This window comes from Diprion similis, chromosome 13 (genome assembly GCF_021155765.1).
Source record: "Diprion similis isolate iyDipSimi1 chromosome 13, iyDipSimi1.1, whole genome shotgun sequence".
NCBI lineage: Eukaryota > Metazoa > Arthropoda > Insecta > Hymenoptera > Diprionidae > Diprion > Diprion similis.
The window spans coordinates 3,763,529-3,789,441 of NC_060117.1; the positions used below are offsets into that span (position 1 = coordinate 3,763,529).

Below are 25,913 nucleotides of genomic sequence, written 5' to 3' on the forward strand. Positions count from 1 at the left end.
ACGGTTTCATTGAAATTATTATTATCATTATTGTTTCTCACTCACCGACTCGCAATAATAATAGTTGAGTGGTTAGAATTCTGCCAGTGACATAAGAATATAATGAAAAGAATAATAACAACAATAATAATAATAATATCGTTGAAATAAGGACGTGAAATGAAAGAAACAAGCGTTTGTATTTAATATCAAATATTGGCCTCTTTTTCACTCTTGTTGCTTCACCTCTCTATTCTCTCATCTCTTTCCTTTATTTTTTCTATATTCCTCTATACTCTGAATGAGAAAACAAAAAGCTCAGAGCTTATTCCCAGAGCTTTTCCGACTGAAAGGCAACAACATTCGCGAGCTTAATTCTGCGGTAAGTTAGAGGCTTTTGGCAGATCGCTGCTGGATTTTTCCAGCAATTTATACACTCTGAAAGATTTTCATTCAATGTTTAAACGCGTTATTTACCGGCTTTCAATTCATTCGCCGCGTGAATACGATCGATTTTTATAAATGTTTTATACGTAGAGCACGTATCGGTGTGTTTGATGCGAAGTTAACGCACAAAATGCTGAGCGATTAGTTTAAGGGGTTGAAATTTTCAAAAATTCGATTTTTTTTTTTCTTAATTTTACTCTCCAAATGTACATATATTTATGCACACACACAGAAAATTTCTTTTCAATCGGGTAAATATTTGACAACTCGATGAAAGTTGGAAAAAAAAAAAATTTTTCAACACATGTAAAGTGCTTCTGATAATTTAAACGCCTTTTTCTCAAAACCATGTTTTTAAAGTCTGTAATCAATCTCAAATCTTAACACAAGATTGTGAAAGGAAAATGTTTTCCATTTGATAAACAATTTAAACCGAATTTTTGTCTAAGATCGATGATTTTTTTTTCTTTCTTGAGAAGCAGCCATTTTGTCAAATATGATTATTTTGCTTATTCTTTCGATCAATTACAGGATAATAATTTCAAAATAATCATTTTTACAAATAAAAAAATAGTAAAATATAGTTAAAAGTTACCATAACGCATGTGAAAATTTTTGCTTTAATAAATTGAAAGGTTTGGTCAAGAAAAAATCTTGAAAAATCGATTTTTTTGGGCCTCCTAACTGTATATAAACCCTTAATAAATATTTTTACCCGCGAATCTAGCTCTTCAAAAATCTCATCATATGAGTATTTTCAATATTTCATTTTCGAATCTCGTATACGGTTTAATTAAAATTTTTTGTTAATTTGGAAAAATCGAATTAGATAAATTTTATACACACGCATTAGAATATGACGTGTACGACGGAATTTTTAATTGCATAAGAAAAATTTATAATCACTCAGTGAGATTTCAGTTGCTGAAAAATAGTTTCATTGTATCTAAGTAAACTAAATTTATCTTTCACGTACTAAAACAGAAAGTGCTAAAATAAGGTGATAAAAATAAGGAAGAAAAGTTTGGTATATCTACTATTTTTATGAATAAATTTTCATTTCAAATATATAGAACAACGATCTTAACGAAGAAGAGATTTCTGCGGCACGTTTTCGCTGTGTCGAATTTTATTCTCGCGATTTCCGTACCTTTACATCCGAAACTTTGACGGTTTTTTGGTTTACTCGAGCAGGTAGAATAAAAATAAAACAAAACAGCCAAGGAAAGAGAGAAAGAGCGTGAAAGCAGAATTGGTGAATTTGTGTAGGAGGGTGGTTGAAACCTCAAGTCGAGGTGATAATCGTGTTCCACCGAATTGAAGTGCCTTTATACCTTCGTTAAAACGAGGGTAGTTTTGCGGCGCGTGGTTCAATCTTGCTCTGCAAACGATCCTCGAATTTTCATCAGGCATAAAATTCACCGTAAATTTCATTTTATTCTGTCATAAGAATTATTCCCTTTTACTAGGTCAAATCATCATCAATTCACCCAGACATTCTTAACGCAAGGTAAAAAAGTATTGAACGACAAAAAAAAAAAGAAAATACATCGGTATGAAGGGGATTGAAGACATGGAAAAAATATGACGAAAAACAAAAAAGAATTTTATTAAAATTCTTTGAGACATTTCAGGTTTTTGCTCAATACAAAAAATCAATTCCAATCACTATGGTTAATATTTGCAATCTTTGAAAAAGGTTTGAATTCTTGCAAAAGCACTTGAAATTATTTCAAGTGAATAAGCAAGGAAATTTATATCTTTGAAATGAGGTAAAATTTGGCTGTGCATTTTATCAGTATTTGGACTGAATTCATAAAAATCTTCGACCTTTTCGTGAAAACTTTCAACTCGCTTACAATCCTGAGAACCATGTAAAATCTTCTGCAATTTCTGCAGTTTACAAGAAATTCTACTGCACTTCATTGCATCGCTGAAATCTGAGCCCCTTTAATCGGATCCTTTTCGATTAATTCCAAGAGATAGAAAAACGAGATAAAGCAACGAGAAGCAAAAAATCAACAGTTGGTATACCACAATTTTTTTTATCCCTCAAATTTTCCCCGAGGAATTTCTTTTCCAACTCTTTTTCCGCTCTGTTCGCCGATCAAACCAAAGTTCGGGTCACATACGTGAGAAGTAAATATTTCTGTGTCACGGCAGATTATTTTACTCGAAACGAAATCGTATCTCTGTATCAAGCAGTCTTGGCGATTTGAATTTTTCAAATTTTCTTTATCCGTTTTTTTATTCATTACTCAATTATATAAGAAAAATAAAAAATCATTTCAACATAATTTCCCAGATGACATCGATAAGTTGAATTTCTTTTTTTTAAACTATTGAACCGACTCCATTTTTGACATATGAGGACATTTTTTGATGTAAAATTTTCCGCTCTACACGATGGTCAAGTCATTTTTTATCTATCGATGACAGTTTTTGAGAAAAACGCAAAATAAAAACCACAAATTTGATTGTTTTCTCGAAACTTCGGTTGTACAGCTGGAAAATGACTTCGGATTTGAATTTCTGAGGGTCAAAAACCCTGCTCAACCCAAAACGCATCCATATCCCAAATTTTTTCAATTCAGATTTATTTTGACTGGACTATACTTGTGTCTAGACTAGACGAATCGAGGTATAAGGGTATATCTAGCTGGCGGATGGTTAAGTTGATATCACCTCAGCTCGCAGCTAGGAGAGAGTGCGAGAGAGAGAGAGAGAGAGAGAGAGAGAGAGAAAGGGGACGAGAGTCTTGACTCCTGCAACAATAACAAAGTTGCTATCTTCGCGGAGCAGCAGCAGCAGCATCTCTCTTCTCCCTCTTGTTCTCGGGGATCAAGTTCGTCTTCTCCTCTCCTCTCCTCTCCCTCCGACCCCTTTGCGTCCCTCGTTGTCTTTCCGGAATACGTGAGGGAACGGCCTTACGTGCAGGGGAAGGAATACGGCGTATAAGGGAAGCGGCGAAGACACCCCGCATCCACCAGAAAGCAGGAGTTACCGTTCTATCATCTTGTGTATGGGGACGATGAGCGGGCAATTACCTGCATCCAGACTATTCCGCAAAAGCGTTGCCTCCCTTCTTCCCTACTTTCTCAGAGGAAGTCTTGATTTGATGTTTACACCGCTTGTCCTCGGTGAGAGACAAAATGTAGAAGAGTCAAATAATGAAACATATCAATGATATCAGGTTGTCCAAAAAATCGAGGAATTCATTATCGAAAGAGTCGGTGTAGGTGCTTACATACATTTTTTTTCAAAGCTCAGTAATCACGCAGCCTGATTTTCGATGTTTTAAATATTTATTGCAATCCTATATGCAAAAATTTTCACTTTCTCTATTTTTTTATTTTTGTTTTTTTTAGAATCCCTGGACTTTTATTTTCCGGGCTTTAGTCACACACATCCAAAAACTACGAATTTCTGTTTCTTTTTTTTTTTGCCGATTCTTTTTTTATTTCACTTTAAAAATGTTCGCTAATTTTCACTACTGATTATTGTTAATTATCACTACGTCTGCTTTCTAATTTTTCAACATTTTGACACTCGTGTGTGTCTGGTACATAATTTAAAATCCGAAATAAATCGTAACGAGAATTACTTCCGTCGTTAAAATTTTTTTTGGATCTCGTTCCGCCGTCTCTCTGTTTTTTTTTTTTTTCTTTATTATTGTTTCACTTTGCATTTGTTCAACTTCTCTTTTTTTTGCGCATACCTTTTTCTTTCATACTTTTATGCTGGCCGATGCTTTTTACATTGAAATTTTTTTATTCATATGCAGACGGAGATTAACGGTCGCAGTTTCGGATCAACCCCTTCCCCCCCACTTCACCCTTCCGAGTGGTTTGATATATTGTTTCGACAAACGAACACTCTTCTCCTCTGATGGTCGTATGGATATTACGTATACGTAATACACGTAACGTAACACAGGTGCAAGTAGAAGAGTAATTAATTTTGAGCTAAAAGTTTTGTCAGTATCTGTTGGATAATTTATTTTCTTCGTTTTTCATATGATTTATTTTTATTTTCATTATTCACAGTGGTTTAAAAACTTTTTACTTATCTGACTTATTATTTCTATCTGTGGGAAAACGTCGTTCAACGATTGTCAATCGGAGTGTGGAAAACATGTCTGAGTCTGAAACGTCGAGACGTTTTTATGGCTCAATAATGATAAACCAATCAGCAACTTCGTGTAGACGACCGTTTCTATACTACGAGCCAGTAAAACGGCAAGTTTAGTGTTTTAGAGACGTGAAAGTGTTGGGAGTGGGCCAGGCACTCTTGGTTCATAGGTATAAACGGTTGGATAGAGAAACTCTGAGCACGAGAAATAATTCTGAAAACTAATTTCGCAAGAGCGGGGCAACAATATCCTCCTGGTGGTGTGGCACGCGGGTAATTCCAGGACTTGAAGTAAATGCCGGCTCGATGAGATGGTAGGAGGGAGTTACACACCAGCCAGGATATCCCACCGCTGCCACCAGAACTTCGCGCCAAGTTTCAACGCCTAGTCGACCTACGGACCAGAATCTCGTATTACGGCCACTGGAGGTATTGCCAGTCGCTTCTGCAGCCTGGAACATCGACTTATTCGTTCTTCGTAGGTGAGAAACGATTTCGAACATTAGAAATTGTAAAATGGAGGCTAGACTTATGGTGGAAATCATGTTTCTAACTGTAATCATCATCACCTGTATCGAGTTGTTACGACGGTTGCCAGATTGTTCCTGTCCTCTCTATCTTGAGAAGGAAATTATGTCAGCTAGATCAAAGCCCAGCCAATGGAGATGGTCTTGTTATGAATTGCTAGGGGATCCGAATCCGTTCTTTGGGTTCCTAGATGAGATAAAGGCACGTGGGACACGGCAGCCGATCACATTCCTCTCGATGGGGTCTTCTTAGGGTGGGACTAATTCTCATCTGGTATTATCCGACTGTCTGTCACCCGGGAAGGGCGCAACGCCTCGCTTCACGTGTGTTTGGATTAATTCCAGGTTTGCTTGTAATCAAGACCGCGAATACGAGAATCTTAGGCCGTAACTTCACCCACCCGAAGCAAAGCGTGTCTGTACAGTGGATGTGTTTCAACTTTCAATGTCGCGTCATGCGTACCACAAATCTCAGTGTTCCGATCTTGACGTACGTATTCATGTACAGACGCCTTGGTGTGGAACGTTTCTTCGAGCTTGTTCAAAACTTGCGAGTTTACTCCGAGCTGTAAGATCATCAGTGTATTCGTTGATTTGGATTATCACTTCGGAGTCGATGTGGTCATACCTTCATTTCTTTTCCAGCTGTGGTTGTTTCCCTGGAGTGTCACAGATTCACTGACGCAATCAGCTGGATTGAAATCGTGATTCATAAAAGTCTGTCGAAAACTGAAACTTTTAAAAATGAATCCTGCAAAGGAAGCTAGCGTCGGTGAGACTGGTGGGAGTTTTGAGAGATTCACCGAAGGGGCAGAAAATGGAGCTTCAAGAGACTCGGAAGACGAACTTGGTCCAGACCAAGATCAAGATGATGGCGCACAGTATACCGAGCATGAATATCCAGTGGAAAGTAGGGACGAGTATGATGAAGAACTGGAAGGTGAACGCTACAGGATGGATGAATACGAAGATGACGATGAAGAAGGCAATTTGGAGAGTGACGAACATCTGGAGTATGAAGGTGAGCGAATTCTTAACTTTTCATTATCGGGTGGACGCCAAATCTAACCCTTCGAACAATCGTTCCAAGGCGAGTTTGCGGCCCTGAAGTCAGCTGCCACTTCTGAAATCCAAGGGAGAACGCGTAGCGGGAAATCCATCTATGAACGAGGCTCATTCCTCGGATCTGTTCCATCGTTTGTCGAGGGTGGTTCATCCGAGTTCGAAATGAGCATAATGAAGAGCGACTACCGAAGGTCGACTGCTCTGGTAAGTTGCAGGAAACAGGCCGTTAGTATGTGATCCTTGGCAGCCCTAGACTATGTTGGCATTCCTGTTTTTTGGAGCATTTTGATTCGTCGAGTGTGTGTTATGATGATTTTTTTTAGGGTTTCGAGGGAATAGCTCGAATCGACTTGTCACCCCTGACGCAAAAAATCGTCGGCTGCGTTATCGGCGAAAACGTGACTACGGAGTATCCATGGATGTATGTGAAGAAGGAGATAATCGAGGACAACATTGACTTACACGATGAGAGCAGCGACTTCTTGCCGATTAAGGACGCTGTTACAGAGTTTCCTGGTGCCAAGATGCTGATCGGTTACGCACCTTCGAGCAGCGAGAAGGGTCAGTTTTACGTCTGCGTTACAGAAGCAGCCCAAGATGCGGTACTCGAGAACATAGAGGCGCTTAGAACAGAGCAGGAAAACCGCGTGCGTAACGCGGTTTATAAAACTGTTGGAACCTGGACTTCACTCGGAAGTGAGATCGAGGTTGATAACGAAATCCACAAGAAGACACGTCCGCTTTACGAGATTGAGGCACGGCTCATCATCCCATGTCAATGCTCACCCATGTTTTCCAAAAGATGTTCTCTGGCTGGTTTAGAACAGTTTTTTTCTTCTTCAGGTCGAGACGACTTTTGACCTGCTGAACCAGGAGATGAATTTCACGGATCGTGGGGTCAACGATCAGAGAGACGGTTACGTGGAGCTTATCTCCGAGAGGGAGCACTTCGAGACAGTAGCTCGCACTGTCGTCGGACGTGGGGATCAGGTGAAACCCTACTTCAAGGACGTAGAAGCCCAAACCGACCCATCGATGCCGAACAATATGTGGACGCAGTACGAGTACAAGTGTCCTGTTATAGATCCAGCCGCTTTCGACGAGGAGAAGAGCACCACGCTCGCTGATTTCGTTGAAAAGTACAAGGACGAGGTCTGCGACTATGTAAGGAGGTTTCCTAGATCTGAGAAGGACGTCAAAGCCTTAGCTAGCTAACGGGGTTTAGGAGTCAATTGGATGTCCTGCTGCCAACACTGAATGTTACTGACAGACAGCTGGAGCTATTTTGTAGGTGACAGTTAACGAGAATTGGGACGTCTACTACAATGATTACGTTAGTCTTGTCCGTAACAAGAGGGACACTCACCCTCCGGAAGTGATCAAGTATCTGGAACACCAAAGTTACTCGGCTGGGAAACTGTGCATGGATCGTGTGATCAACAGCCTCAATTGGCATCCACTGTGGACTGGAACTGCCGCTGCTGCTTACACCTATCATAGCAAAGTGGAAACTCTAAGTGGACCGGGAGACAGGGACGAGGTAAGACAGCTCTGTATTCCCACTCGCTTATCCTCTCTTTCATCTGTTTCGTTGAAATTTTTATCGAATGACTCACACGCCAGAACTCAATGTCACTCAAATGTCAGAACCTCTGTATTATCGGAATATCTGACCCCTGATACCAGACTCGAAAACCAGGTGCGCCGGGCATGCGAGGGTAACAACAAAGTGCTAATATGGTCCTTCACGGACTGTCTAACTCCCAAGTTGGTGCTCGACTCGCCGCGAGAAGTGACTGCAATCTCGTTTTGTCCGTTAGACGGTAACGTTGTGGTCGGTGGATGTGCGAACGGCCAGGTGAGCAGATAGATTTTGGGGTGGTAAGACAAAGGGAATTTCCCAAGAGTGTTTGTATGAGCAGGAAATACGTTAACTGTTCTATTCAGGTAGCGATTTGGGATATAGCCGGTAAGATTGAGCAGGTGGAAACTGTTGAGGTCAGGACCGCTGCCCAGGTTAAATACCGGGTCGCTATGCAGAGTCTCATGACATGGATGAACGAAACCATGTCGTCATCCACCATCAGGCCAGCCGCCATGTCGAGTCTGCAGCACGGTCAGGTCGCACCGATCACTGAAATTGTGTGGCTTCCACCGTACAACAAGCTGGACAAAAACGGGAGGATCCAGAGCCTTCCGGCCGACACTGACGTCTCCGAGTTGACCTGGCAGTTTGCGACATCAAGTGAAGACGGGACCGTTGCCATATGGGACCTGAAGTATATAATTACTCGGTGAAATCGGAAAGCAGAATCAGTGTTTTACTGTTTTTTAGCCATCGTCTATTGTCGTTTTAGGTACAAACCATCTGACGCTAGTGACGGTACGGTAAGGACCAAGGTTAAGAGGCAGGTACCTCGACCAGAACCGCTGGTCCAGGCGATTTCACCGTACAAGCAGTTGGACCGAGTATTCAAGCCGGACTATAAGCTCTCGGTGAAAAGGGACGACGTTTTGGTTCCACTTTCCACCGTCAACGTCTACTTCACCACATTTCCGACGATCCAGTTGACCGAGGAGGTACCCCGCATGGACATTACGACCAGGCGATATCACCAGCAAATTATCGAAAAACCGGATTACGAAATGGAGCCTTTTATGATGGTTGGAACCACGGAGGGGGATCTTATGCGCATTAGGTGGGACGGCTACGAGTTCTCCACTGGCATGATGGTCAATGATGAACCAGCCGTCATTGACGGACGAAACAAAATTCACGACGGTCCTGTCACCGTCATCGCCAGGTCCAAATACATCAGGCGGATCCTGATCACCATTGGTGGAAAGGTCTTTGCTCTCTGGAGGGAGGACTGTATGGATCCGATCATTTGGCGTAAGAGTAAGATGAAGTAAGCATTGGAATTTCGCTTGAACGTATCCTTGTCACTAATGTCTAGTCCAAGATGGTGGACTTGACGTGGTAGATAAACAGACGGAATGAGGCTTTGATCACCTGGACATTTTTTCTAATAATACATGATACTGATCTATCAGTTTTTTCTATAGTTTTCGTCAGGTTTCACTCAGTTTTAAGTAAATTTCATCAGGTACACAGCCTGCTGCTGGGGTTCCTGCAGACCGACGGTGTTTCTCTTGGCACAGAGTGATGGTACAATTGAGGTCTGGGACTTGCTGTGTCAGAGCGAGAAGCCGGCGTTTACTCAGAGCGTTTCGGGCAGGAACATAACGGGGCTAGTCACGCACAGTCTCTACTTGAACCCCCGCTGCATTGCGTTTTCCGACTACAATGGCACCCTCAGGGTCTTCACTGCCCCGGACGTTCTGATGCACTTTGTCGAGAGCGATACCAGGTGGCTGGAGCAATTTGTTGACCGAGAAGTCGACCGCGTTAAAGAGTTCAAGGAATGGCAGACTCGCTGGAATGATACCAACCTGGAGAACGTTGAGAGGAAGCGAAAACTCGCCGAGATTGATGCTGAGAAACAACGACTCGTCGAGGTTGAGAAAAGAAAACGGGAAATGGAGGAGGCCGCCATCCAGATTCGCGAAAGTCGAGCTAAGCGGAACGTGAGTTTATTCTTCTGGTCGACATGTTGTTCTCTTCATTTTCAAATCACTTGGTTCTCGTATTTAACTTTTTTTATTTACCAACTGGAATCGACATTTCGGTCAAAGAAATTGATCTCCTCGAGTACTTGAAGACCAATTTATACTACTGAATTTCCATCCTAGGTGCGAAGCAACCCGGAAGAGTTTCTGGCGCGAGCTAGAGAACGTTGGAAAGCGATGGAGCTCAGGCGAATGCAGAGAGTGATACTCGACAAGAAGGGTCTGCGAAAAGACGAACTTGAGAAGCAACGAGCACCGATGATGATGCTGAGGGAGGAGGTCCACCGCAAGAAGCGGAAGATAAAGAAGATCTTGCAGACCCAGGACAAGATCTTCGAGGACTCGATAGCCTTCTTGTTCCCTGATCAGTACCGGGAGAAAGGACCAACAGTTTCGTCGAAGCCGCCGGCTGCTTCGCGCAAGAAATCCGTACCTGAAGAGGCGGATGAATTGGCGCAGCTGCTGAAGGACAAGGAGGACCAGCCACTCGTTGCCCAGTTTCAGACCCGGGCAGAAAAATTCATCTTCGAGTTTCTCGAGACCCAAGCTGAAGCGCTTGAGATGATACGACGAAATCCGTACAAGCCGACCTTCGTATGGAGGAAAGTACTCACTGAGGGAAAGTACAGACGGAAGGTTATGGACCTGCAACTCACTCGGCGAAACGGGCATCGCAGGGACTATATGCATATGAAGAGCATCAAGGAGGCTGCCAGAGGCAGCGCCAAGGCTGGCATGGTTTGGTTCACTTCTGAAGTCAAACACTACGATACCGATGACCAGGAACAGGAACAGGAACGGGATCAGGATCAGGATCAGGATCAGGATCAGGATCAGGATTCGATAGGTGAGATACTTTTTTTTCATATCTCATGGTGCTGCGAGAAGAACAAGGTATCGTTTTTGGAATTAGGCACTTGTTTACATATCCTTTGGGGGTTGAATTAAAGTTACAGGAACTTAACTATTAATGCTTGAAGCGTACGATCTCAATGAGAAAGTATCGAGAGAAAAGAAATGATGAAACAGGATTTTTTTTTAACCTAAGGCAGTTGTGAATGGAGCTTGAATCAGGTTGAAGAATATTTTTTTTTTTTTTTTTGTGTTGCAAAAAATTTTGAAAGCCCTAAATCGAAACTTCAGAAGTGAAAGTGATAATTATTCTCAAGTGGTTCCACAATTACATTATTTCATTTTTTTTTTCATATCAAAATCGTACAGTTTCTGAAAAATCATTGTAAATTATTATTCATTATCTTTTGTGATTGATTTTTTTCCTTAGCTTCTCATCGTCGGAGAATTGTAAAAGCTTTTTCTTAAAAATAGTTGTAGATGAGTTCACGATATAAAAAAAAAAAAAAAGAAACGGTATCGATATTTCAAGAACGAAAGAAGATCTGATTGGTAAAAAAAATTTTAAACGCTACGACGAATGTATAAAAATCAATTTTGATATGAATTTTGGGTTTTGTAATTTTTTATTAATTCTTTTCACAACAAAATTCACCTCAACGATCTCATGTCCCAATTTCTGCGACGCGATTTCCTCATTTCTTTGTCGAATCGATATCTTCTTTGACAGAACGGTTCGCTCGCAATCGATCACAAAATTTGCCTCAAATAGGTGAAAATGACGGGGACGAAGGTGACGCGGCGGAAGAATAAATCGAGTCCCATAGTATCAAAAACGGAGGAAAAAATAAGAAAACATGACTGAATCAATGCCGCCGAAGATCGACTCTACGGAACGAAGAACGCGTGCATGTAAATGGCGTGGCATTTTTTTTTTTTAATAATTGAAAAGCTGTGCGGAGTAAAGCGGCAAATAAATAATATCTTGTTACTCCGGGTCACGTGGGCCACAGTTTTTTACGATTAAAACTATTTAAAACTCCCGTATAAATGAATTTCAAATTTTTAAACCAAACTTTTCAACTCTCTTTCTCTCTCTCTCTCTCTCTCTCTCTCTCTCTCTCGCGCGCACTTTCGACCCTCGAGCTTTTCGTACTGCATCCAAACCGTAATACTGTTTTACTTTAATACTATTGCTGCCACTGCATTATTATTAACATTGCTACTTGTTACTCTCTCTCTCTCTCTCTCTCTCTATCCCTCGCACTATATTCCAACGTCGTAAAATATGCCTCTCACCCTCCCCCTCGCCACCCCTCTTTGCCCGCAAAACTGCGCCGCCTCCCCACTGCCTCTCATTTCCCTCGAGTCACGTATTTTCCACCACCAGATTCCACGCCGCCACCCTCAAACCATCCAACCCAACCCAACTTAACCCAACCCAACACCCTGGCTTATGTATTAAATGTCTCTACTCGTTTATCAGCCATAACACTAGATGTTTCCGCGTGAGGGTCTGTTCTCGACAACTTTTTTCCTCCCCCCCCCCCCCCCCGCATGTACCATACATGCGTTACCACCCCCTGCAGCTGCAGGATTGATTTTATTATACTTATTTAACATCTCTTTGAATATTAGCGGAAGGGGTGGGAAAAACGGGGTACCCTTAAAATTTGATAAAAAAATTTTTGTTTTTCGAAATGTTTTTTGAATTTTCAAAAAAACTTTTTTCAGTCCTGTCATCTGAAAATCATTTTTATTTTCTTTGGTTACAATTAAATAATAAAAAAAAAAAAATCTAGCATATTTAAGTTCTCAAAAACTAAGTATTTTCTTGAGTACCCCGTTTTGCCCCCCCCCCCCTCTCTCTCTCCTGTATGCATGAATTATTTTCGGAAATTTAAACAACCCTCTTAGTCACAGTGATAAGAATTCTTACCACCTATTTTATTATTTCTGATAGTAAAGTAAAATAGATTTTTAATACCCGAGACTAATTATTGCGATATAATGTAAATTGTTATCGATGGAAGCAAATTGATTGAAAAAAATGGTCAAAATTTACGGAATAATTCATATATCAGAAATTTTTAGGTACAATAAAATGTGTAACTCAAAGGGTTGAAACATTTTTGTATTATCGGTATGTATTTTCACAATTTCAATTCTTCTTTTTAGTCGATATGTAATTCTCGTAACGTCAATTCTCAGGCTGATTTTTTCAATTTTTTTTAGACAAAAAATTAGCGAGGACTGCTAATTGAACTTTAGAAGAATTTGAGCAGCAAATTCTAATGTTAAACTAAAAAACTTATCGATGAATCGAATTTATGAAATTTTGTATTGAACTTTTGTGAATTTTATAAACTTTTGACTCGATTCAACGAATTTTCAGACTTCTAGCAAGTTGAAATTTTTTTTTTCAGAAAACAGCCACAAAAAATATCTCACCCTTTTTTCTCTCCTTTCCTTATCGACATTTTCCTTTAGCGGAGGTCCTGCGGAGGTCCTGCGGATAGGTTTCCCACCGCAATTGAAAGAGCCGATAGTGTTTCCGAAATATAGGTACATTAGGGTGGGCCAAAAAAAAAAATGAGTATTTTGTTTTCCGTTAGTCATCGTGAAAATATCATTCAAGATAACGAAAAAATGTTAATTTTAATTTTAAGAGGGTCTTATTTTCTATTTTCCATTTCCCGTAATAACACAGGATTTTTCTTCTTTTTTTTTTCTTTATTTTGGATTTTTATTTTTAATTTTGTAGGAAATTTAACGATCTACAAAAAGGTATCTTGCGATTTTTCCGCAAATCTACTGATTCAGAAGTTGACGAAAATATAAATTTTGTACAAAACTTTACGTCAAAAAATTATTTCTTGTTGAGTAATCGATAATTTCGTGAAAATTTCGATGTTTCAGTTAAGAAGATAACATCAACTTTAAGGAATATTATTATTATTTTTTTCATTTTTCAATCATTACTTCGCAGAGGAAATGAAGAAAATCGTGAAACTCGACATAATTAATTTTTAACCTTAAATAAGTTTTGAACCGGTAGATTTACGAATAAATCGCAGGAGATCTTTTTTCTAGATCGTTCAATTTCCTACAAAAGTGAGCATTGCTTTTTACGATACGCCAATTCGTTGTTGAGTAATAAAATTCCCCCCCCAAAAAAAAAAAAAAAAAAAAAAAAAAATCTCTTTATATTATTTAAACGAATCAATTAATAATATCAAGCGCTTAAAATTTTACAGAATCAGTTTTTTCGCCGTCCTTAACGATATTTTCACAGTGACTAACGAAAAAGAAAATAATCATTTTTTGGGCCCACCCTAAGGTGCACATATATATGTATAACGAAATACGAGAAATAGGGCGAGACGTTAGACCAAGCATGAGGCATATAAGTGTGTTTCAAACTTGGGCAATAATGCCGCAGTCAGTTCCAGGAGTCCAAAACTCCTGCAGAAGGACTCGTCGAAACAGCGAAAACGAGGCTAGGAGAGAGAGAGAGAGAGAGAAAGAGAAAGGGAGAGAAAAAAAAAGAAAAAGAAAGAAAGAGAGAAAGAGAGTTTTGTCATTGTGTTTCTTGCCTCGAACGAGAGGCGCTTCTGTTATTTTTTCCCATCCTTTTTACCTTTTCGTTGGATAGTAGGAAGTGTTGTTTTTCACCCTTACCTCATCTGTTTTCTCTTCTCTTCTCTTCTCTTCTCTCCTCTCCTCCTCTTTTTCGTTTAATTTTTTTTTTTTTATTTGTTTATTTTATTTCATTTTTTTTTCTAACTCGTTTATTCTTTTATTACGCGGACTTTTGTAACAGTCCCGAGGCGAGTTTTTCCGCTTCATTTTTCCTCCCCGCGCCCCGAGAAGGCGGACTGACGAAATTAGTACCGGGGAGTAGAAGCTGTGAGTACGGGAGATATTTTTGGGGGAAACAAATGAGAAAAGAAAATTAAGAAATGATGAAGACTGAAGAAGAGAGAATAAGAAAAAAAATTGGGAAAGAAACAAATTTCAGTTTCGAATGATGAATATCTGCTAATGAAACGAAAATCAAATCAAGAGGACAAAATCTACCGAATAATTTTTCACAATAATTATTATTTTACCTTATTGCCTTATTTATTATTTATTTAAACAAAAAATCTTATCCTGGTATTCAAGATTATGTATATATACATTATACGTCAACGAATTGGTAAATTATTGGTAACGTTATTATTTTGAAAATTCATCAAGTTATTTATTTTTTGGTACCGTATTTAAGCAGATTATCGAATTATTTTTTTTTTTTTTTTTTTTATTATTATTATCAATTCTGAAAGAAATGACCAACAGCTGTATGAAATTATTCTAAATTCTAAAAATTTTCGAACATATCGAAAAAAGTTACGGAAATATGTGAAATTCATCGGGATTATTATTGAAATTTTTTTCATTTCTTCGCTGCTCAAGTAGATACTTGTTAAAAAAAAAAATTTTATTCCCAAAGTGTTGAGTAAAATTGATTTTTATTTCCTCAATCATGTCTTGTATACAATCCATTCCTTATCTTGAATTATGCATTCAATTTAATCATTGATAATTACAAAATATCGGGCAATCAAATTGATGAGTTTCAATTGTATTTTTACTCGATTCTCAATCACTGCAGCCATCAATTTCGTAAACCGGTTATTTGGATAAAAAATTAATTACAAATTCATAAATTCGAAGGGGGCGAGGGGGGGGGGGGGGGGGGGGGGTAATGGAATTTTTTTTTACAGCCAACTGCGGTATTTCAGATATTGATTTTCGCTGTCAGGAATGCAATCGCTTTCAACGAGGCTTCCGTTTTCACCGCCGTGTTATGGCAGCGATTTAATAGCCTGCTATCGACGAAATATTGAACACAATTCGAAATCTTTCGGTGATTCAAGCCGGGCTTAAAATATATATGTATGTAACGCACGTTGTGGAAAGAGTTGATAGAAATTATTGGAATTGGTGAGATGTAAGGATTGTTATTCAATAACGTTAAGTGAATATTAATTCACAATATTGGAATGTTTGAAATGTAAAATTTCGTATTCACCAAGTTATTATATTATTGAGTCATCGTATCTGTAAATTGAGAATTTGGGAAATTTTATTTTCAAATTTGATTAAGCTTTTTTAAAGAATGAGAAGAAGAAGAAAAAAAAACAAAAAAAAACAGAAAACCGAAACATTTTTTTGAGTAGTTATTTGATGAATTCAATTGTTGTGTAGAATTTGACGTCTGTGAGATTGAGAATTTGCAGAATTTGATTTTTAAATTTGAATAAACCTTTTCAAAAAATAGAATTTTTTTTTTTTTTTTTTCTCAAATGAAGAATCTAAAACATTTTTTTAAGAAGCTATTTGATTAATTCAATTGATATTATGTGGAATTTGACGTATGTGAAATTAAGAATTTGCAGAAATTTATTTTGCAAAATTTGACCAAGCCTTTTGAAAAAATAGAAAAAAATATCAGGAATCTGAAACATTTTTTTACGAAGCTATTTGACGAATTCAATTGTTATTATGTATAATTTGACGTCTAAGAAATTAAGAATTTGAACAATTTTAATTTCAAATTTGATTTAATCGTTTGAACGAAAAGAAAAAACAAAAAGTAAACCGATACGTTTTTCCAAGTCGTCTCGTTACTCATTTCCGAGATGCGTGAAAAACAGCGTGAAAACGAAGATAAGCTTCCGATTTCGAGGGTTGCGTAACGTTGGTCCGCAGTGCCAATGTATACACGCGTGTCGAGTCAAGAAAAGAGAAAGAAGAGAGAAGAAAGGGGGTGGAAGAAAATAGCGAACGAGAGAGAGAGGGAAGAGAAATAAAACTAACTGAGAAGAAACTGGGGTAAAAAACTTGCGCTTCTCCCTCACTGCTCGCCCTGTGTGAAGACTGAAAAGGGTAGCTTTGATCGAGAGAGAGGGAGAGAGAGAGAGAGAGAGCGAAATTTTTCGTTTGCATTTCAATAACGCGAGTCGATCCACCCTTCCCTTCCCTTCGTTCGGCGTACGTGGGTCGGCATGAAGAGGGTGGGAAGAAGGCGGGTATGTATATAATCGTAATTTAGTTGGAGGAAATGTAATTTTCCAGGACGATAATTCAATTTTACTCAACCTTCGCCTCACCGTCGTTCAATCTCCTTCTCCACGCCTCTGCGCAAAACTAAGATTAATAATCGTCCTGATAATAAACTTGGGGGGATATTTATTTAGGTATATCCAGCGTCGATGTATTCATGGAAGTATCTATTATTTACAAGCTGTAAAATGACTTGGTTTTTTTTTTTTTTTTTTTTACTCACCGTGAAAATATCGTTCAAGATGACGAAAAAAAAATTTTTCTTCAAGAACAACGTTGAATAATATGAGAATAATCAAACGTCTGCCGACTTCAGTTCAGGGGTTAAAAATTTTTATAATGAAGCAGGATTTTTCACAATTTTTACACATTCTTCAATTCAAGCTATCGATTTGCTCATTTTCAAAAATCATAAGTAAATGAAAATGATTTTCAAAATATCTGAAAAAATTCAGAGTGTTTTTTTTTTTTTAAGATAGAACAATATACAAAAATCGTGACTCTAATCGGAATGCCTCATATAAATATAAGTGCGTATATTTTGGATCCCGTTGATACATTCCTCGCTTTCGAAAATTCTCACATGGGCGAATGCAGCCCGCGAGTTTACTCCGTAAGGATGAATTGGCGCCGGGGTGAAAAGAAGCGAAAAGAGACGTCGATAAATTGGGGGGTTGTGCAGGGGTGGGTTGAGGGTGCGGGCCCTTGAGCAGCCCGGGGGACATTTTGAAAGGTTCGTTTGACAGATCCGTGGGTTGGTTATTCAGCCCGCGTAGCGGGTGTCGGTGGGTGGATATTGTTATTGTTGTTATATTATATCACGTTCATTATTATTTACAGTCGTTATTGTTATCTGCGTTTTCCCCTCGGGCTGCGCTAGTATTTCCGGTATAGTCTCTACCCCATCCATCCTCCATCCTCACCCCTTTTTCTCTCTAATTATAATAACAACTCGGAGGGATGGCCAATCGTGCCTTGGATGACAATAATCGTTACTCCGTCTCACGGCTTGCTTCAGAGCTCTGGATACCTACTGGTTAATAGGAGCGGGCAGAGACAGTGAAAGGAGTCATTAAATAAAATCATTATAAACGAAGAAAAGGAGAGCCCCGTGGTGTAGCCATTATGATAATTATAAATCGTCCCGTCTCAGCCTCTAAACGCGACTCCTTCTTACCACCCTTTCTCTCACTCTTACTCCCTCCGGCAAAAAGCTCCAAGAATTATTGCCCCTTATATACGCACCTATACTCACCCAACTCGTATCCATTAACGAACCTGCAGATACCACACCACCATTCTTTAATATACCAGGGAGTTATGTACAGGGTGTACGATAACTTTTTTAGTTCTTACTATAACGTGACAACTTTTAATCGTTGTGGTTATACTGCACGGTTCTTAATCCTTTCAGTCGCGGTGAGATGCTGTGCATCCCAACTCAAAAATTTCCATGTCCTCAACCTAAAACAGTTTATTACCAATTCTAACCGCAGATTTGTAAATAGCGAGTCCAAAAACCCCCGGGTAACAAGTTTTGCTCAGCATCATCGAATCTTGATATTTTTTTCGATTTTACATCCACCATGTTGAATCTGCCATCTTGGATCTAGAAATTATCGAATTATGACTTCAGATTCGTGATTAGCGACCCCAAAAACTCTCGGGTAACAAGTTTCGGTCAGGATCATCAAATTTGATTTTTTCTTCGATTTTACATCCACCATGTTGGATCCGCCATCTTGGATCCAGAAATTAATGAATTATGACTTCAGATTCGTGATTAGCGAGTCCAAAAACCCCCAGTTAACAAATTTCGGTTAGAATCACCGGATTTTTATATTTTTTTAAATTTTACATCCACCATGTTGGATCCGCCATCTTGGATCGAGAAATTATCAAATTATGACTTCAGATTCGTAATCAGCGAATTTCACCCCAAGTCATAAGATTCATGTCTAAATATTGAGTTGAAAAATGTGTGTCCGAAAGTATTTACAACGATTTTCATTTCTTGCCATAGCCAAAAAATGTGCAGTTTTGGAATAAAATTTACCATTTTTCAGAATTTATCAGTCATATTCTTTTGAATTTGAATTAAGGTGACTTGAACTAAATTTTCTTGTAATTATAGCTTCATGAAAAACTCATTCAAAATAGCAATTTTTTTTTTTTTTGTTGGCATTTTTGTGTATAATTTGGGTCTTCTGGTAAAAAATTGGTACAATTGAAAGCATATAAATTGATTGACTTCTATTTTTTTCGATGAATTCGAGAAATTGGCAGTTTGTAAAAATACCATAAAAATTCCTGAGTACAGCTTTCAAAAAAAGTTTGTTGAATCCTTATACTCGTATAATATAGTATATGGAATAAACAAACTATATATAGTATAAAAAATTTTTTTTGAAAGCTACTCGGAAATTTTTACGGTATTTTTATAAACAGCCAATTTCTCAAATTCATAAGAAAAAAGGATTCAATCAATTTATATGCTTTCAATTAAACCAATTATTTACTAGAAGTCTTGAACTATATACGCAAAAAATGGAAAAATCAATGCTTTTTTTAACGAAGACTATGCAAAATTTTCATGTTCAGAAATTCTCAAGAAGTTTTGTTTTTCTCTTCTTACATCGTACACTTGAAATTTTTGGAAAAATTGTAATTTTTTATCCATATTTCTATATCTTCTTGAAAATTGTGGAACACTCTGTATGTAACATGGGCGTGAATATGAGTGTATATAGTTATTTTTTTTATATATTGCATGTATATAATCCCCATCCTCCAGGCTGCTCAACCAACGGTGGCTACCAGGGAAAATATAATTGTACAAAATGACGTCGCTTTATTTTCAGCCCTCAGTTTCCCTTGTTTTAGTTCTCTCTCTTGATGCCCTCGTCCCTCTTACCTCGCGCTGTTATCCCCTCGGGTTTCTCCTCCTTCGCGAGGTAAAAGGATATACCTTAACACTCCTAATTCGCGGAGTCAACCTTCTACGGAACCTTATTCGTTTCGTTTACTGGGTTGGCAGGCACCTGGCTAGTGGATACAAATTAGCTCCGACGCAGAAATGGTGTATTAAAAAATGTCATCTGTGTATTCAAAAGTGGAAAGAAATTACGGAATTGATCATTTATTATACGGGCTTGAATGAATATTTTGGTTTCAGTGGCCGATGGTTGGATGGGAATCGCACATTTATGATAGTTTAACGTGACGAAGTCTCTCTTGATATTTCGAAATACGGAAGAAATTTTCAAATTTGTTGATTTTGAAACATTCGTGATACATTTCACGCCTGGTACACAAGTCTAATTGAATCTTTTAGGGGGAGGCAGTGGAATATTAAAATTTAGTGGAAAACAAATTACGGATGAAAATAATTAAAAAAAAAAAACATGGATAAAAAACGTGCCCAAGACTAACAAAATTAAACGTTCCAAATTCATCTAAATTTGACGTAGCATGGCTAAAAAAACATTTCAAAAACGTGAATAGAAACAATTACGTCCAAAACGAATATTTCGAAGTATCAGATTTTGATTACAAAATTTTTGAGAGCACCTGATTTTACTTTAAGAAAGTGCAATAAATGTTCAAGGAAGATACAGTAAGATCTTAAAATAGAATGAAAAACATGTTCCAGATAACGTGAGTTCAAAAAAATATATCAAATTCATGAATAAAACACATGCCAAAAACCAATAAAGTTAAACATTCCAACATATTGAAATTTAACACCACATGGCCGAAAAAACATGTCACAAACATCGTTTTGAATTTTCGTTACAAATTTCTGAAGACTAGTTATTCTTCCCTCCGTCATCTGACCCGACAATATTTCGCTCTGATTTTATCTAGTTTTCATTTTAATATAGCTCAAGATTTAAGTTACGTTTTTTGATGTTTCTTTGTCAATATTAGTAGGTATCGCTTAAATCTTGCTTTCTTACCCTGTGTTGAATAAAGACGCTTCTGTTACCTATATGTTATATTATACCAACGATGAGCAGCTTCTCTATAGCCACGAGACACGGTAAGCGTGGGAAGTCTGTGCGCTGCGCATGCGCAAAACGGGCGTGGCGGGGTGGGGGGGATACGCGAGCAGCGCGCATGCGCAGAGGGAGAAGCGCAAGAGCGAGCGAGTATCGTGCGCGGAGGAGAACGAGTTGAGTTCAATTTGGCGTAGACACTCGAAGCGCAGGCTGGTCTGATCTCAGACCTGGAGCGCAGTGAAAAATAGACCTGTTTGTTATTATTATTATTATTATTTTTTTTTAACATACTGTCGAAAGGATGAAACATTTTGAACAGGTTTAATGCCGCGTTGCCGAAATGTTTCTAGCTAGCAAAAACCTGTTCAGTAAAATATTACATCTTCGTTACGAGTTGCTGTTAAGGTGGAAAATCCGAGTAGAATATTTTGAAAACTAATTTTATTTTTATTCACGTTTCTAAAAGTCTGAAGTATGTAGAATATTGTGTCTAAATTGCATAATGAAATTCGAAGAATTGTAGCTTTAAACTCTACTATCTTGAAACTACGTTTTTGAGTCCGTAACTAGGATATCTCGAAAACGATACGACCAATTTTTATCAAATTTGGACACAATGTTTTTGTACATTTTGTATCGTTCGCTGCGTACGGTTTTTTTTTTTAATTATTCATTTTTGTGTGGTCCAAAAAAAGGTGTTAAATTTAGACTCGAAAATGAACCTTAAAGTCGAAGCGCTCACCGTGTCGTTAATCAAAAAAAAAAAAAAAAAATGCTTTCGCAGCAAAGGGCTAAATATATTATACTTCAAAATCCTGTTAGAATTTTTTATTTTCGATCAACCGTCTGTCCAAAATCCTACAAGCACCGCAAACCGTATCAGTACGAAACAGGTTTTATACCGACCGCTGTAACAACGTTACTAGTTGATAAATTTTGATGAAAAAATTACTGAATATACCTGAATGTACAAACTTTGAAATAAAAAAATAACGGATTGAATAGAATACACAGTTTTTTAGATAAAAATTTTCAAAATTCACCTACTTCTCTAGCCATCTGCTCTGATGTGCCCCCCTTAAAACTCTTGAGGCCTTTTCCCATTCCCATGTATAATTTCCTTCAAACTGAGCAGCAAGCTCACAAATACAAACATCTAACGCTGGCGATGGTGATCATCGAGCTCTTTGATCATTGATCATATTGAGTGAAAAGAATCCGGCCAACTTTTGGCAAAGACACAAGTGAATGCAGCTGCGGGCAGGTTGTATGGAGGTACGAACGAGGCGCGTTTAGCACGCTCGATTTGAGCTTGATGCAACGGCTGCATGCGAGCTCAGAGCTCACGGAGTTTGGCGTTTTAACGAGCTTCACGAGCTTACGCCGCTCGTTTTCCGCGCCTCGAGTTCACCAGGCCTGAATATGGCGCAAGCACGCCGCTCACCAACGTAGAGGCTCCTCTGTTCCGGAAGTAGTTTACACGGATCAAAGGAAAAGTCTTTTCCACGCTCTGCCACCCCCTCATTTCCCTCCCACGCTTTGAGATTTCCGCAAACTATATTTTACTACTTATGTGCAGCTCTCGGGTCAGCAAAGAGCTTTTCCTACCTCGCAATCCGGGCTGCAAAGGCACCTTGCTGCGCGTAGCAATCTCTGCTTTTTCACCTCTTTTCTACACTTTGATTGGCGAATATTTGACTGGCGTGAAATTCGAGTGGGAAAAATTTCTCTCCGAGTTGTCGGAATCGTTTTTGTTTCGGATTAATATGCCGGAAATTGTACTTTCAATTATACAAAAGTGAAGGAAGAAGAAATTTTCTTTTATTTAGTTTCTGTAGAGATGAATAAATTTTGATTCTATAGAGTGAATGATAACCTAAACCTTTCTTTATTATTTATAAAGTTTGTTTTTGTCCTTTTTACGTTGATAATTAAATCTTGAAGGTTTTGGTTGATAGGTAATACGCGTGCCTATTCAGAGGAAAAAGAAAAACATTTTCACCGAAATATTATGGACTTTATCGTTGTTAACGTTATCAGGGAAAGCATAATAAAATCATGATGGGAGATTGCGTTTGAGATTTGATACGAGAAAGTTTATAAGAAAATAGAAGAAGTACGATAAATATTAATTTTTAAACTTTGTTTATCAATTCGTTTACATTTGTAGTTTGTTATTAATTATTATTTTTGAATGAAAGTGATTTGAATGCAAGACTGGATTTTGTTTAGTTGTTATTTACGATAAATGTTTGAGAGAATAGGTAATTTATTTATGCAGTGATTTTTGTTTATTCTTTTGACACGCTTAAATTCTTTCATCAACTTTATATTGAAACAGGTCTAGAAACGTTGTAAAGTGAAGAATAAAAGTTTTGAGAATTTTTCGGAAATTTTCAGACTGAAAAAAAGAATAAGAAAATACAGTTTTAGAGAATTTCTTTCTTTTAGAATTTTGAAAAAGGTCTTGTTCAAAATCATTCTCAATATTCAGAGGTAATTGATTAACCGAATAAAAAAGTGTGAATCATTTGGGGTGTCTTCTCAGTGAACTCTGTGACAATTATGGACAAAAATTTTTGAAGAAAATTAGAAGTCATAAATGTTACTCCATAGTTGAAAAAACTGAAGAGTATTTATACTTTCCAATTTTAGGTTTTCAAATTTCCCACGCTTAAGGGGTCTTTCCAACTGACGAGCAAAAAAAAGGGGTTTTTGCAAAAAAATTTTTTTTAGTAAGTTTCACCTGTAAATATTGATATAGGCTGAAAATCAGTCTAAAAAAAAAAGGTAGGATGTAACTCGAATCCAAAAAATCGAACGGTTTCAGATTCAGCATGTCAATGACCTTAAAATGAATCATACCATTTTTGATATTTGCAAAAATAACAAAATAGGGGCAATATTTCTAAATAGCTGAAAAAGATCGCTTTTTTTGGAAGTTTTTTGTAAAAAAAAAAACATACAGTTCAAATCAAAATTTCAAAAACGTATGATTCATTCCAAGGCCATTACTATGCTGAACCTAAAAACCTTTTTTTTCACACTGGTTTTCAACTAAAATTTTCGTGTCTAAAAAATGATTAAAAACAATAAAAAAAAAAAATTTCTCACGCATTTCGAGAATGTATTAGTTAAGCTTAACAAAGCCAATATCAATATTCACAGTTAAAACTGATTAAAACAAATTTTTGAAAAAACTCTTTTTCTTTGCTCGTCAGTTGGAAATACCCCTTAATAAACGCGTAAATATCGTTCAAGTCTCCTGCGAGGCACGTTTACAGCAAAAAGGGCCTAAAATTCATTGGCACCGACGCGTCGTTATACGTGCCTATTTATGGGACCCATACGCATATGGACGGTGTTATAGAGAGGCGGGTGTGAAGACCGCACGTACACGGGGGTAAGCCCAAGTCGGACCATAAGTCAGAGACGAGTCAAATAAATCCTGAATCGGTAGTCGAGTCACGTCCAGCACCGCCGGCAACTCGCAAGTATGGAGACCTGCACCCTCGCCTCTCCTTCTTCTCCGTCTTCCACCCCTTCCCACCCACCTCATATTACCCCCGTTTTCCTCCTTCCCCCTTTCCACCCCATCCTCGTCCTCTTTCTAGACTCCTGGATCCTGGATTTCCGGAAGAAAATTTTTGGAAAATTATAATCAATTTAGTTATGGGTGAAGGGGATTAAATTAGTGCAAGGTGTATGGAAAATGATTTTTGAATGGTACATTTTTTGTCTTCTTGTTTTTGGACAGATTTGGGTCTTATTTTGACGATAGATTCTAAGTTCGTCTCGTCCTGTTTGATTGGACGTGTAATTATAATGGAGTTGTGATGAATAGACAATAAAATAGAAGACAGCAAAGCTAGGAACTAGAAACTAGTGATTGGAAGTACCAAAAATTGAAATTTACTACCACAGCTTATCTTGAGTTTATCAAATATTTAGGGAAAGAAATTTTTTTTTTTTTCTTATTAAGAGAACAAAAAAAAAAAAAAAAAATTTGTTGCACAAATGTTTGAACAGTATTCGAAAATTACATGAAAATTGAAACGTTATATCGTAAAAATTATTTTTGACACAATAATAGAAATGAAAATTGTAGTTATCAAACCTAAATGATGATTATTTCGTCTTCGATTAAATCGTTGAATAAAGTTGAAAATTTAATCCGTGAAAGCTTTTGGAATATATGCATGACAAGATGGACGGGAAAAAAGGATCAGAATAAAAAAAAATAGGATGAAAAGAAAAATAATATGCTCAAGGATCGGTGAAGTTGAAGTATTTAAAACCGCTGGGAGGCCAATTTGTGAAAATGCGAGGTTTAACGCAATATCTTCGCGGATTCTATTAGCATTTTTAAAATGTTCGGTAGTCCTGCGCAGGATGCCTGAATAAATCCTCAAAAGATTGGACCGATTGCCTCTTCGTAACCTTGATAAAAAAAAAACTCGTGCAGTAATTTCACCTGTAAACCGCACACGTCATCAGGACTTTGGATTATATCCTGTAATAATTTTCCCCCCGAAGTCTTGCGATAAACGAAGGGTTGCAAAAATTTCGGGATAAGAGGTAAAACAAAAAAAAAAAAAAAAAAAAAAAAAAAAAAAAAAACACTGAGAAAAAAATGATTGCATGTTTCTTAATAAGAATAATTTTTCTAACAGGTGAAATTAACAGAATTGTGTTCGAATCCGTGTACAGATTTTTTTTCCATTTTCATCGTTTTCACGTCAATTCGAAAAAACTTTGACTTTTTCTTGTTCTTTTTTTTCAGAGTTTCTCGAGTTGGCATTCACTTTGTTCGTCGTGATAAAACGGACGCTTTTGGCCATGTGGACTTCCGGTGGTTCCAGAATTCCTTCAAGTTCTTCGCTTAATTTTTGCAAGTATCGCAAATAAGCGGGGATAAACGGTTTTTTTGCCATATTTTTCATCATCATCGTGAAAACATCCGAGATGATACCGAAAATTGTGAGAAACTTGTGTAGCAAGTAAAAAAAAGATTTTTAGATCCGAAAATATTTAATTTCGATTTTTATAAGTGAAGAATTTTGAGTAGAAAATTTTTGAACGATCTCGGATTTTTGAATCTGTATCAAAAAATTTTGAGACATGTTTTGAAAATGTTTTGATAAAATCGGATACGATTGGGATAAAATTT

The 25,913-nt window shown here is 37.7% G+C and overlaps 1 protein-coding gene across 1 annotated transcript; it reads left to right on the forward strand.

Annotated features, from left to right (window-relative positions):
- Window positions 1–5,649: 5,649 nt before the first annotated feature.
- Window positions 5,650–25,651, forward strand: LOC124414230 (dynein axonemal intermediate chain 3-like). The gene is made up of 11 exons (XM_046895206.1): window positions 5,650–6,105; window positions 6,175–6,353; window positions 6,473–6,904; window positions 6,993–7,313; window positions 7,441–7,689; window positions 7,849–8,007; window positions 8,097–8,428; window positions 8,507–9,058; window positions 9,257–9,737; window positions 9,903–10,626; window positions 25,527–25,651. The coding sequence occupies exons 1-11, from the start codon at window positions 5,829–5,831 to the stop codon at window positions 25,649–25,651; spliced, it is 3,831 nt and encodes a 1,276-aa protein (XP_046751162.1). The 5' UTR covers window positions 5,650–5,828.
- The last annotated feature ends 262 nt before the right edge of the window (window positions 25,652–25,913 follow it).

Coding starts and splice junctions, on each gene's coding strand:
- LOC124414230 (XM_046895206.1), top strand. CDS start 5,829: ATGAATCCTGCAAAGGAAGCTAGCGTCGGTGAGACTGGTGGGAGTTTT. Junction 7,314..7,440: donor AGGACGAGGTCTGCGACTAT/GTAAGGAGGTTT, acceptor GCTATTTTGTAG/GTGACAGTTAACGAGAATTG. Junction 9,059..9,256: donor TGGCGTAAGAGTAAGATGAA/GTAAGCATTGGA, acceptor AAATTTCATCAG/GTACACAGCCTGCTGCTGGG.